At 48.0% G+C, this 14183-nt stretch overlaps 1 protein-coding gene across 2 annotated transcripts in view; it reads right to left on the bottom strand.

Annotated features, from left to right (window-relative positions):
* The window catches only part of GOLPH3L (golgi phosphoprotein 3 like), a 34507-nt gene extending 20620 nt beyond the window's left edge, over positions 1-13887 (bottom strand). The window contains exons 1-6 of one of the 2 annotated variants that reach the window (XM_087705026.1): positions 13705-13887; positions 11771-11977; positions 8575-8706; positions 7837-7951; positions 6417-6615; positions 4571-4654 (exon numbers count right to left, since the gene is read on the bottom strand). In XM_087705026.1, coding sequence (XP_087561152.1) covers positions 4571-4654; positions 6417-6615; positions 7837-7951; positions 8575-8706; positions 11771-11953 — 713 coding nt within the window. In that variant the 5' untranslated portion in view covers positions 11954-11977; positions 13705-13887. Of the gene's footprint in view, positions 1-4570; positions 4655-4841; positions 6616-7836; positions 7952-8574; positions 8707-11770; positions 11978-13704 lie in introns of those variants that run through there. The other variant, XM_087705024.1, reaches the window with a different exon arrangement.
* Positions 13888-14183: the final 296 nt, after the last annotated feature.

Raw genomic sequence — 14183 nt, 5'->3', positions numbered from 1 at the left:
CAGGAAGCAAAGCGGCCCCTTTTGGGTTGGGATAGGCAGGACGGAGATGGCCAACCGACCAGGGAAAGCAAAAATTAAATGCCATGAGCCGCACTTCATTTTGGGGGGTGGGGGGGGAAGCAGGTGAATTTTTTCATGGTATGGAGAACAAGACCTCTTTTTAAGGCACTCAGGCGCCGTCCTCTCTTCTACTTTAAATTTGTCGTGCCCTGCAATTCGGCTATTTTTTTCCCCTGGTGGTCCCCTTTCTCCCGCCAAAGTCCTAAAATATATTCTCTTTCCCATCATTTCATCGCCTGCCACTCGCCCCCCCCCCTTCCACTGTTGCCCTCCTTCCTCCTGGCCTTGCCAGCCTCAGTCCTTCCCAAATGCAGCTCGAGAGAGGAAGGAAGGAAGGAAGGAAGGAAGGAAGGAGGGACGGAGGGAGGAAGGAAAAAAGAAAGAAGGAAAGAAAGAAGGAAGGAAGGTAGGAAGGAAGAAAAAAGAAAGAAAGAAGGAAGGAAGGAAGGTAGGAAGGAAGAAAAAAGAAAGAAAGAAGGAAGGAAGGAAGGAAAGATGGAAGGAAAGAAGGAAGGAAGGAAGAAAAAAAGAAGGAAGGAAGGAAGAAAAAAAGAAAGAAGGAAAGAAGGAAGGAAGGAAGGAAGAAAAAAGAAAGAAGGAAGGAAAGAAGGAAGGAAGGAAGAAAAAAAGAAAGAAAGAAGGAAGGAAGGGAGGAAGGAAGGAAAGAAGGAAGGAAGAAAAAAAGAAAGAAGGAAAGAAGGAAGGAAGAAAAAAGAAAGAAGAAAGGAAGGAAGGAAGAAAAAAGAAAGAAAGAAGGAAGGAAGGAAGGAAGAAAGAAAGAAAAAGGAAGGAAGGAAGGAAGGAAGGAAGGAAGGAAGGAAGGAAGGAAGGAAGGAAGGAAGGAAAACACAATTTAACAAACGGAGAAATGCTCAGAGCATTTCTGGATGGATCCACCTCCAGTTTGATTTTCTCTGCTTGCTTCTTTCCAAACTTTGGGGCAGAAGGGGAGAAATTAGACCCCTTGTGTGGGGAACCGGCCCACCACCCAAAATCCGGCCCCTTGATCAAAGATCGACCCATCTATCAACTTTTGCAAATGGCAACTCGCTTCTATGTTGGGGTAGCCCGGTTCCCGGTCTCAAAAGTTGCCAAGTTTGGGGACTCCTGGCATAAATTTTTAAATGTGTTTTATCTTACCAATGGTCAAAGTCGCCACCATCTATGCAGAGGGCGCCAGACCCACCTTGGCTTCCCCTCTTTGGGACCTTCTCCCCCCCACCCCCACCCACCCCCGCTGGCTGCTGTTTGCTTCCTCCTCTTCCTCATCCCCCCTCCCCCTTTCCATGCCTCTTGGGTGTCCCCCCCTTGTCCCAAAGGTTCTCAAAATTACCGGAAAAAAAAGAAAGAAGAAATTCTACCTCACTTTGTCTCTTGCACCAAAAAGATACCAAAGATGGGTTTTTTTTTGTTTCCCTTTTGCAAACAAACTCTCGTGTGTGGGTGTGTATGTGTGGGTGGGTGTCCGGGGAGGGGGGGGGGGAAGAGTGTGTGTGTCGGTGTGTGGATGGGTGCGTGCGTCGTAATAGATAGTTCTATTTTTTAAATTCCCTGCATGGCTTAAGTCCTTGGTTTTGCGTCCGGAAACTCAGCTTGCAATGGACAGAGAGGGCACTGGGGGAGGGAGGGGGAAAAGGCCCTGAACCCCCATTTTCCCCCCTAAACTGCTTCCCCCACTCACCACCACCCCACTCTCCGGCCATCGTGTTCCCAGTGGAAGCTAAGATAAATGCACTTTAAGGGACTCAGCTGCTGGCCTAGAAGTTCCTTTCTCAACATAATCCCAGGTTGTTTTTTTTAAAAAAAAGAGGGGGACTAAATTTGTTTGCCCAAATCCAACTGGAAATTTATGGAATTGGGGTGGGGGGATTACAATTATGCTCCTTCTTATGAGGCTGATAGGTTTCCTTCCTTGGCTCCCTTTTTCACGGCTGACACCGTTTTTTTAAATATTCTGGTTTCCTTTTTTTATAAAAAATTATCTGCCCAGGTCTCAAAAATTTCCCAGATTTGTTTTTTTATTTTCACCCCATAAAGGTTGTCCACTCACTTCCGACAACCGTCAGGCCGTGTTCTGACCAGCAATCAGCATTATTACCTTTTTAGTTATTATTATTATTATTATTACAGTTTCACCCTGAGAAAATACTGTTCAAAGGTAAAGTAACCAGGCCCAAAACAAAATTAAAAATAAAAATAGAGCTGTAAGAAGTCCATACCAGGACGAATTGTTCCGCTTTTCCAATTAACGCATTTCCTAAACGAATAGCTAAGGTTTAGTACTTACATTTGGAGCTTTTCAAAGTTGTTAGGAGAAGATTAGCGCAGAAGTTTTGCCCTCTCGTATTTTAATAATCTATTTCCTCGCGAAATTACGATAAAACCAGGATATTGCAAGGGGGGGGGGGAGAAACAAGGCAGTTCTTGCTTCCCTTCAGCTGAGTTTATAAACCCTAACACGGTTTCTTTTCTGGCTGTGCGAACACACCCATGACGACTTAAATCTCTATGCAAGCCAGCCAATGGAGGCTTGTGTAATAAGCCACGATTATAAACCTTTGCTTTAGCACGATGGGACTTGTTCGCTCTCAAAAAAGGAATGAATTTTGGGGGGGGTCCATAAACCACGTCTGGACAAACAGAAAAAAAATATCCACGCTCACCAATATGGCCTCGACTATCGAATCGAAAGAGGGAAGCCTTAAAATAGGCCTATTTCTTACCCTGGTATTTAAATTATATTTTAAAAGCAGGCGACTTCTAAAATATCAGGTGTTTTTATAAGGCAGGCGAGTGTCTATAAGAACCAAGTTCTGAGCCAACCTGTTAAAAGCTCTTGAGAGATTTTTTTTTTGAACCTGCCTAAACACACCTCTTTGTCGGTGAACCTCCATGGCAACCGAGACCTGGAAGGTAACCAACCAGCCTCTCTCTCACCTGCTTGGCAAGGCGTGGCGGCAACCGAGGCTAAATAGATGGCTTTTAAGAAAACAAAAGTTTGCTAAACTCCACGGATTTAGTTCCAAAGTCCCAATGAATCTGGTTCTGGCAAAGGGGATCCATCGGATACCCACCGACGGTCCTTGGCACATCAGTACCTGTGTGCCATTCGACCCCCGATTCCAGAGTCTGAATCAGCTGCCTTGTCACTACTTTATTTATTTTTTAATTTGCTTGTTCCGTGCGTCCTGCAGGAACCAAAGCTTTGCAACGTCACACACAAAAAAAATTTAAAAGACTGCTGTGATTAAGCTGACAACACCTGGGCTCAGGCCAAGCCTTGGTGACGTTTCGATCCGGTGACACCTCCATGGGCTGGGTGTTTTTCTGTCAGTCCTGACACGTCCCCGCCTTGTTTAACCTCTGGAATAGTTCAAAGGTGGAAACCTGTCGAGCTTGGGGAGGAGCAATTAACAGAATCTGGGCTTGTTTATATCACCAAATCCAGACCCTCAGTAGTTAAATCAAAAGTATGTTTTCCATGACTTCCCCCACCCCAATCACTTCCTGTTAAGATCAGGCTGATAACTTTAAAAATCAGGCTGATAACTTTAAAAATCAGGCTGATAACTTTAAAAATCAGGCTGATAACTTTAAAAATCAGGCTGATAACTTTAAAAATCAGGCTGATAACTTTAAAAATCAGGCTGATAACTTTAAAAATGATTATTTTAAAATAATAATTATTCCTCTGCTTTACAGGGCAGAAATAAACAGGCAAAACTTTTCTACAGCATAAAACAGTGGTTCTCAACCTGTGGTCTGGGGAGGAAGGGCTATGGTGTCGTCACGGGGGAGTGGGGGGCACGAAGGCTGGAAGAAATGTTATGATTTAAATCTTAAGTATTTGTGGGGTGGGCTCCGTGGCTACAATGGGTATTTAAAGGGGAGGGGGGAACGAAGAAAAGGTTGAGAACCACTGGAATAAAAGATATTTAAAAGACTACCCTGCCATTCAAAATTAAGATTTACTCCCCCTTCCTCTTCACTCCCTGGCCAGCGTAAGCTGAGTGGTGTCTCCCCCCCCTATTGTTTTTTTTTAAAATCAAAGCAGTGCATTACTATCTATTAATGAATTGAATGTTTCTCCTTCGTTTGTCAACCGTGCTAACTTTTAAAAGAAAAGAAAAACCAAAGTCTTTTTCCCCCCCTGCTCCCCTTTGCCTGTAAACAAGAAAAGCAGAAAGAAGACCAAAAAAAGCTGGAACGAAAGCTGTACATTTTATACCAAAGTTTTCTCTTCTTGAATACCTCATCCTGTAGCTGTTTTGTGGTGAAAATGTTATTCGGAGAAAGTCTTAAAACTGAAGCACAACGGAGCTGTTTTATGCGCGAGGGGGGCGGGAGATTATGGGAAAGTGGGGTAAACTTAACGTTGTTTTTTTTTTTAAAAAGGGGGGGAGATTTCCTAGATCTAGTGAAGTGTGTGGGGAGGGAAGCGTGTCCTGCTGCGCCGAATTAGTAAACCCAAATTCTAGGCGTTAGTAGGGGAGGACGCTCACCGACTTACCTAGCTCGCTGCAAACTTTTACTCTTCCCATCCAGCCTGAAGGGTTTCCTCTTCCAACTTCCCAATCCAAATCTCTTCCTCCATCTACGACATTGGAGGAAATGTTCAGCGGGCTTTATAAAATAAATCTGCTCAAAAAGGGTCTTAAAAATCCATCCGTTTCGTACGTTAAGAAACCTCCCGCGATTGTCTTAACTTTAACAACACACACACACACAAACGTGTTTTTGTTTGTTTGTTTTTTTAAATTACAGGAGCACACAATCACAACTTTCAAAGGAAAGGAAAGAGTTTAATAACGAGGCAACAGCCTCTTAAGAGACTACAAACCCACAGAAACCATGCTTCTTCCAAGACCCTGGAACCCATTGCAGGCTCAACCCCGGACGAGCCGCGAAGCCTCGGCCGTGCGTTGTAGTTAGCTTCCAAGGGTAGGTTCTAACTCGCGGCTCAGGGAGCCTCAAACACACACACACCCCCCCCCTGGGAACGCATGGTAAGGCACTAAACTATAAAGTACACGGAGTTGTGAGCGGAACCACAAGCGTTTAAGGTACAGTTTTACGTAGCGGGCCTGGAATCCAGCTCCCGTTCGAATCCAGCTCCTGGTTTCTAGACCTCATGGTTTCTGGAAACAGGCTCTAAAGCACGCCCGTCGAGGCCAACGAACCTCTTACAAGTCTCACAAGATAAAGTCGCATAAAATAGAATGGTTTTAACCCCAGCCCCTTTCCAGGAGAAAAACAACAACAACAACCTATAACCAGTTTGTATAATGTTGAACTCTTAAGATTCGATGCCCTTTTAATCTAACTGGCACGGCATCCGAACGGCTGTACCAGGAGGAAGCAACCTGGGGGGGGGGGGGGGGGGCGTCACTCATAAGTTGCCAAGACTCTTCCGCGTTATCTTTGCGTCCCCCAAAAAAGCGGAAAAACCACAACACGGGGGGGCGGGGGGGGATTGCATAGAGACGTGGGCTGTAATTCAGCAAACAGAAGAACAGCACGAGCAGAAAGGGGGAAGAAGAAAAGGGGGGGAAAAAAAGCAAAGGAACTCTTATTGGGGGGAGGGAGGGGAGAGGAAGAAAACCTGGCAGGACCCCCCAAATAAACCAAATTGAGGTTGAGATCATGAGGTTTAAAAAGGGGGAACGAAACACACCCACTGAAATGAATCCCCCCACACACACTCCTCCATACGGCGGGAAAGAGGAGGATTTGAAGAGAGAGCAAAGAGGAGGGAGTGGGGGGGGCAGAGAGAAAGAACTGTCCTTTTGTCCCTTCATTTTAACTTGGGGGTCTCGGGGGGGGGGGGGGGAATCAACCAGGGATCCAGAGGAACAGCAACGCACAAACTTCTCGGCTGATCCCCCGACGAAGGTGTGACAGTGTGAAGAGTGTGTGTGTGTGTGTGTGTGAAGGTAGGGCTGTAACAGAACGGAGCTCTTCAGGCCCAGCTTCAAAGGCCGGCGGTGGGCCTGGCAAGCCGCAGTCACCGAAAAGCTCAGAGTAAGGTGGGAAAGGCACCACCAAGCCACGGGCTTCCTTCCTGGAGGACAACAAAAAGGGGGCCGAAGCCGCTTGGAACCAACTTCAGGCGCGCGCCAGGGAGGGTTTAGGATTTATTGAAGGCCGCCAACACGGCCCAGATCATCTCGGTGCCCGCTGCCTTGGCGGCCTCCCCCTCGGGGTCCCTATCCATCAGGTCCTTGGACCTATTCATCGCCACCTCGTACTTCTCATCCACCAGGCTGGCAAAGACGTTCTCCAGGACGTCGGAGGCGTGGGCCAGGACCAGCAGCGCCAAAGTCCTCCTGTCCATGCGGTGGGGGTCGTTGACCCACCTGTCGAGGAGGCTCTCCTGCAGGCGCTTCACCAGCCGCTGCTTCTCCGTGGTGTTGGTGACCGGGTGGGTGGTCATGTCGAAGAGGAGGAAGTTCTGCTTCTCGGTGGTCAAGATGCCCTTCTCCACCAGGTTCTTGGCAATCCGCTCGCGGACGTTGCGGAGCTGGTACTGCAGCTTGAAGGGGTTCCAGGTTTCACCTGCAAAGGAAGGGGCCACTCGGAGTCACCAAACGGGTCTGTCCAGAGGACCCAAACGTCCACTCCGTGGGCAAACTATAACGGAAGCCCCCAACAGCTTTGAACAGGACGGCCTGGAACCAGTGGAGAAATTCAAATGCTTTCACTGCTGGCTCTGTGGGCGTGGCTGGGTGGGCGTGGCAATAGCAATAGCAGTTAGACTTATATACCGCTTCATAGGGCTTTCAGCCCTCCCTAAGCGGTTTACAGAGTCAGAATATCGCCCCCAACAACAATCCGGGTCCTCATTTCACCCACCTCGCAAGGATGGAAGGCTGAGTCAACCTTGAGCCGGTGAGATTAGAACCGCTGAACTGCAGATAACAGTCAGCTGAAGTGGCCTGCAGTACTGCACCCTAACCACTGCGCCACCTCGGCTCTTAGCAGGGGAAGGATACTGCACAGTCCCCACTCCCTCCCCACTCTGGGGCCAAGCGGAGGTGGCATTTGTCGGTTCTCCGAACCCGTCAGAACCTGCTGAATTTCACCCCTGCCTGAAATGTTTCCCTCCCCCCCCCCTCTCTTCTCTTCCCTCCTAGATTTTGAAGATGATCTCCAAAATATATGGGTTTATATCCACCACAAACCAATTCTCTATTTACCTCTGGGGTAAAGTTACACCCAAAAGTTTGGATGAAGTTAAAAGCTGACTCGAAGCTCGTGAAAATGAGGCAATGGCCAGAATTCCCCAACTCTTGGAAGAAACTAATTTGATTTCTTTCTTTGGGGTTGACGGTCGTTGCAATTTCTGGAGTTTATAGTTGAATGGGTCTCTGAAGCAAGCTAACGCTGGCTTCTTCCACAATTTAACAACTCACTGATTCCCTTTCCATCCAAATCTACACATTGCACTGAGACATAAAGTACAACGTCCCTAGGGAGCGGGCGGCATACAAGTCCTATTAATAAACATTAATAAATAAACAAACAACATTTTCTGTTTGTTTGTTTCAATTTGGACTGTGGTGGCTTGAAACCAAGAGTCACAATGGAGCCAATTTCAACCGATACCACAAAACCCAGGCTCACGGCAACGCGTGACTCCATCCACAGGAACCGGCAGGCTCCGGGAAGGATGTCACCCGTTTCCACGCTGCAAGCATTTGGCAGGGGGGCGGCAACGGTTGCGATTGGAGAAGTGAGCACAGCAGCCCCGCAACGCAGCCCTCCAATCTCACTTACCGGTGAGCAACTCAATCCAAGTCTGCACCGTCTCGGCCGGCTCGGTGGCCTTGAGATGGCGGAGGGTCTCGTCAAGCAACACATCTCCGGTCGGGGCGTCCGACTTGAGGAGGACCTGAGCGGGAGAAGAACACGGGGGTCTGTGCGCTGAAGAGGAGAAGGCACCGCGGCCCTTCACAGCGCGGGCGAGCAGGGACAGCAAATCCTACGGTTGCAAGTAATAACATCCCCAACCATGAGAACTCCAGGGCAGGCACATTCCTCAAAGAACATATCGAATTGGCACAGGCCTGGTGGAAAACCGGCTCTACGTTCCTGGTTTTACACCCAATTAAAAGTGAAACTTTTGTCACTTCCTCCCACAGAGTCCCCAGTCACATGGTCCAATCAGCATATGGTCCGGTTGCCAGGTGACCTCAGTCTCCACCTTTTGAACACCTGCACCGACGTCCTTGATTCCCAGGGGGGAAGAATCTTGTTTTGTCTACAAACACCCTCAGCTATTTACTTTACTTTACTTTATTTGTATGCCGCCCTTTTCCCTGAAGGGACTCAGGGCGGCTCACAATTCAAGGGAGGGGGAAACAAACAAAATTACAAAATATAAAGACATACACAGTTAAAAAATTTCTACTGGGCCCCTTCGCTCCAGGCTGTGTCAGCCCTGAAGCAAGGCGAAAAGAAAGCTACAGAAAAGAGAATGGCCAGAGTTAAGGCTGATTCAGGGTTGACGCCTACCTTCCGATCCAGCAGGCGCTTTTTCCTCATGGACTGGGGCTCCAGCTGTACCCTCCCTCGCATGGCCAGCTCGATAAGGATGCCCCCTCGCAGCCCCGAAGAAATGCAGTCATTCCAGAAAGATGTGTAGCCCTGAGAGGACGAGGAATAGAGACGTCAGCGGAGGGAGCTCAACAGTTCCTAAACTGCACACACATATGTTCACTGCACACCACCTTGGTCCTGCCAGACTTTATGTAAAGGTAAAGGTTCCCCTCGCACATCTGTGGCACTTGTTCCCGACTCTAGGGGGCTCTGCTCATCTCCGTTTCAAAGCCGAAGAGCCAGCGCTGTCCGAAGACGTCTCCGTGGGTCATGTGGCCAGTATGACTCAACACCGAAGGAGCACGGAACGCTGTTCCCTTCCCACCAAAGGTGGCTCCTATTTTTCTACTTGCATTTTTTACCTGCTTTCGAACTGCTGGGTTAGAAGCCGGGACAAGTAACGGGAAGCTCACTCCGTTAGGCGGCGCTGGGGATTCAAACCGCCGAACTGCCAACCTTTCCGATCGACAAGCTCAGCATCTTAGCCGCTGAGCCACCGCATCCCTTTACCCACAGGTTAATTCCCCAGCACATTTTGCACAATTGTTACACATCCTGGCACACAAATGTCAGCCGGAGGTCCTCCCTCCTAGTTGTCAATTTAATAATGGGAAGAAAAGGCCCCACACCAGTTCTTGAGAAAAAGGTATGAAAACAGAGAGCAGCAAAACTATTATTAAATTGAGTAGGAAGACAGTATCCGTAAGTGCAGAGTTTAAATTCGAGATATTAAACCTTGTCACTTAGATAAGCTGAAGTTCGGTGTCGTATTTTACAACCTGCATTCTTGCAGGTGTGTGGAGGGGAATCAGTCATATTATATCTAATTTGTTCTGTTTTTTTTCTTTTGCCTGGTGATTCTAAGATTATTATAATTATAAGTCAGTTAGGATAATGGCTACAAACTTTGTAACTATGCCTAATAACCAAGCATGCTAGCTGTGATTAATTGCTTTTTTTTTTAAAAAGGCCCTGCTAAATTAATATTTCCTTAGATTATATTTCCAACTTTGACAGCGGAGATAGGGAGTTTATACCGGAAATAACTGTAGCAGAGAACATTGAGTGAACAGTTAAAAGGTGGACACCAAAAACAAACAGGTTTTACAGTTCCTGTTAAGCCTAGAACACACACACACAAATTACTATCAACCCCAAATCTCTCAAATATGCAAATAGTCATAAAACACCAACTTTCCTTTCCTTCTCACCATCCAATAAAATCGTTACACTGTTCCTGAAAGTAATGGAGGAAAAATGGGATTTTAAAAAACCACCTGTGGTTTTCAAGTGACACATTTGAATAGGTAGAACTTGGTGCTCTTTTCAAAATCTGCCCTCAATTCATTGTTTTATGATGCTTATAAATCCCTTGGCAGTTTAGTCTTGTGTTTTCCGTAGTTATTTTTTTTCTTTCCCCTCATCTCTTCTTTCTCCTAAATGGTTTGATAGCAAATCATAAGAAGAAAAGGAAGTGGGACCTTTCCCTCACCCTCATTGCAACAATGGCGGTCTCCTGCTTGAGCAAGGGGTTGGATTAGAAGACCTCCAAGGTCCCTTCCAGCTCTATTCTGATTGGAAGAGATTCAAACTTGTCTTTGAAGTACATTGGGATTTAATTCCTTTTGGCTCCATTTCAAGCCAAACACAATTTTACGGTCCCTTTGCCCTCTATGACTTCTGTCAGTCCAAATGACGCAAATAGAGGATTTTGCCCGCATCTTTTTACAAGCAAGAGAAGCCAATCCCAGCTACAAGTCTTGGGAATCCTTAAAGTATACAGTAAAAAGGTATTTTTATCCCACCGATTCTTTTACTTAGTGGTTCAATTTGCTGCTGTTAAAAAAGTTGGTCATTCTTCTACAATCCCGCAGCGATTGTCTTTTTTCTATTCAGTCTCATTACGATCAGCTTCCCGGCCTGCAAAATTAGGATAATCCAGGATGGGAGCTACATCTGGACACTGTTAGTAGGGACAATCAAGGAAAACCAGCACCAGTTTTCTCCCTGAGCGAACCTGCGTCATGTGTCCGGCGTCCCCGTGAAAGAGCAGGAAGTGAAGCTCCCGAAAAGTCACAAAACAGGTGGAGCTGGAATTGGGACGCCACGATTTAAACGTTGTCCCCAAAGGGCAAGGAGTTATGTACGCAACAAACCAAGGTTAAATGCTGGTTTGTTATGTTACGGCCTCCAAATGCAACTTCCGGGAGAATCATTTCCCCCCACTCTTATCTGCGATGCCCAAAGTTACGGGAGTTCCTGCACACGTACTTGGCTGGCAAAACAAACAAACAAACACGGGCACCAAGTTTCCTATTGTTCCGCCTGGAGGGAGAGAGCCAAGCTGGCAGAGGCTGCCGTTTCCTGGTTTTTCATTAAATCGGGTTCTGTTTGTTGAGAACTGACTCCAAAAGAAAGTGTCTCTTCTCCTGCCAATGGCATTAAATTAAAACATTTCAGGACTTAACGTGACCCAAGCCATGAATACATTAGTAAGGATAGCTGGATTGGCAGTGCCCAAGGAGGCTCTTGGGAAGTCTGGACTCTCCCACACCCCTCCTTAAGTCCCGTCAAACTTTTCTAATTAGGAGAGAGTTATGAGCCTTGGTGTTGGCCCCCCCCCAAAAAAAACCTTGGCGAACTGGTTTGCTGGTTAAAACAAATGCCAGAGGGATCAGTTTACCGCCGGTTTAAAATGCAAACCGTCATAATGAACTCCGCTCCTTCATACCAGCACTGTTAAAACCCCCAACTGAATCTTCGGTGACCTCAGTCAAAGGGGAAGCAGAATCCGATGCTGGATTTCAATTTTCTGACTTGACTGGATTTTTCTTTGCCCCCCTTTCACATATCATGTTGCAAAGCTGCTGTGCTGCTTTTCTTAATGCTTGCTGGCTTGTTTAGGAAACTTGGTTTTTAGTTGTGCAGAGTTGTTATCAAATTGTATCACACTTATTTCTGAGTACTTTTTGTTGCTTACAAGCCAAATCTAAATTCCTGTACATTGTCAGGAGCCTTACTGGGGGGAAAAGATGGCACAGATCAAGAACTGTAAATAGGAAAGAATCCCACCCACCCACTCCCCAATGCGAGAGATCCAGTCTGAGCCTACCTCTTTGTCCTTCAGACCCAAAAGCAAGATCTCTTCCATGAGAGTAAGACGGATGTCCTTGGAGTCTCCGGGATCCTCTTCGCCCAAAGTCTGGTTGACCACAGCGTGTTCTTCGGCCTCCAGCCGCTTTTCTGCATGCCTCCCGACTTCCACGCGTTTCCCTCGGTGGATCAACGTTGTCATGGCTTCTCTGCTGGGTGTGTAAGCCTAACAGAAATGCAATTGTGTAAACAGCGGCGGACTTGTGCCATCTGTGTTCACCTGCCAGGCCTCTCTCAACGACCGGTCTGAAGAAACCACGCAAATCCCAGGCAACTTCCCCATAGCCACCCCACTAATAGATGATGGGTCCTGCCCCACACTTTTGACTCAATCCCCACAACCTAGAACGCATTCTCTGTGGGGAAGCGAGGAACAGATCCTACGCTCAGAGAACATGATTCCTCCTGCGTGAACTCAAAGAAAACCCCAGCTCATCTATTATGCTAAACCACCGTTTGCTCAAGCATGATTTAATGAATCAACCACAAGGTAACTGAAGTATCAAATAACGCCCAACAGGGATTTGAAAACATCAGACTAATCGTTTTATAAAGCAGCATACAAGTTTTGCTCATTAGCTTACCAAGGGTGGCCAGCAAGCAAGTTCTAGACTTGGTTTCCATGGGATCCAGATGTGTTGGGACCAGAGTTCCCAGAATTCCTACGCCAGTGAGAATTCTGGGAGCTGTAGTACCAATACAATCCAAAGACTGTTTATTCCCCCTTCTCTTTTTTTCTAAATGCTGACCACAGAAAGGATAATATTTCAACCACCTTGGTAGAGGCAGCTGGTTAAAGCTGGAAAGGACTATACAGGATCGTAGTCCTCATTTTGCCAAAGAACCTGATGCTGAGACTCTTCCCTTATTTTCCCAGCCAGATTTTGAGAGCGAACTTTTTTTTTAATGATTTTTTTTAAGCTATTGTAAGTCCGTAAGATAGGCGAAATAGGCAGCAACCTCCAAGGCTCATGGAAGAGGGCCCAATCTTGAGCAAACATGAACCTGGCAGCATCAGGTAAGGACACCTCTTGCGCGTGATGAAAGAGGAACTGTGTATATGTGGCAGCCACGGGGCAGAAAAGAAAAAGGTTTGAAAAGGCGGCTTCCTGAGCCTATCAGGTGGAAACAGACCACGGCAAATGTCAGTTTAAAAGGTGGCCCCCTTCAAGAGTTGGGGGCCAAGGAGGAGAAACGAGCCATCCCAACTCTGGTTTCACAAGGAACAAACCCTCCAGGGGAAAAGGGCTTGAGTTACACGTGTTCCCTATTTCTTACGCTCTCCAAATAGAGACCTACACCACAAACGCCGAGCAGGCTGTAGGGTCAGCCGCCAGCCCTTTTTGCACAAGATATAGATATAAATATAGATACTTTATTTGTATGCCACCCTTTTCCCTGAGGGGACTCAGGGCGGCTCACAATTCAGGGGGAGGGAGGACAAACAAGTTACAAACATAAAACAATACATCATTAAAAGAGCACAACAGTCATACTATTCGAGTGGGGTTGAAATCTTTAGCCCCAGGCCTGTAGGGGAAAGCCAGGACTTAAGGTCTGGAGGGTGGTGAGGGTACGTATCTCCACGGGGAGTTCGTTCCAGAGGGTCGGAGCAGCCACCGAGAAGGCTCTCCTCCGGGTAGTTGCCAGCCGACATTGGCCGGCTGATGGAATTCGGAGGAGGCCTAATCTATGGGATCTTATTGGATCATCGTCATTTGCAAGCTGCTCCTCCGTTATAGGCAGGGCTGGTTCCCGATTTGGGGTGGGGGAGGCAGAAGAGAACCCCCCCACCCCCACTTCCACCTGCTCCTGCCAATGAAAGAAACCTTCCTCGCTCCCCATCTAGGGCTGCTTTGCTTCCCCCCCCCCCTACTTTGCACCAACCCTTACCCGCACTCCTGGCTCTGCCTTCCCAGCCGTTGCTCAGCCTCCCTTCCTCGCCCTTCTCCGCCTTCCTGGGGCAGCCGGCAGCCCCGGTTAGCCGAGCGCGCCCTGACTTCCTGGGTCACCTACGGGAAGGAAGGAGGCGAGAAGAAAAGCCCCAAAGGCTCCATCATCGCTTCCTGGTGTCCCCGGGAAACGTATCCCGGTAGTCGCCGTGGGCCAATGGGAGAGGAGGCAGCCGCGCAAAGAGCCAATCGGGTGCCGGGGGAGGCGGGGATTCCCTCCCTCCTCCCCCCCCCCGCTGGCTACAAGCAAACTTGCACAGGGGAGGGGGGGCAGGATGGATGGTCCGGGAGGGAGGTGGGACCAGGCGGGTCTGATTGACGGCCGCGGCGGCCAATTGGGGCCGCCGAGAGTGGGCTTCTGGCCTGGCCGACGCGCCTGAGGGAGAACGAGTGCCCCCTCCCCCCCCGTGAGGTGAGGGA

Source organism: Thamnophis sirtalis, unplaced genomic scaffold (assembly GCF_051295495.1).
Source record: "Thamnophis sirtalis isolate CommonGarterSnake01/CBP01778 unplaced genomic scaffold, rThaSir2_p1.2 scaffold_2, whole genome shotgun sequence".
In the NCBI taxonomy this organism is placed as follows: domain Eukaryota; kingdom Metazoa; phylum Chordata; class Lepidosauria; order Squamata; family Natricidae; genus Thamnophis; species Thamnophis sirtalis.
The sequence above is the reverse complement of the archived record's forward strand: the minus strand, read 5'-3'. Positions and strand labels throughout refer to the sequence as shown.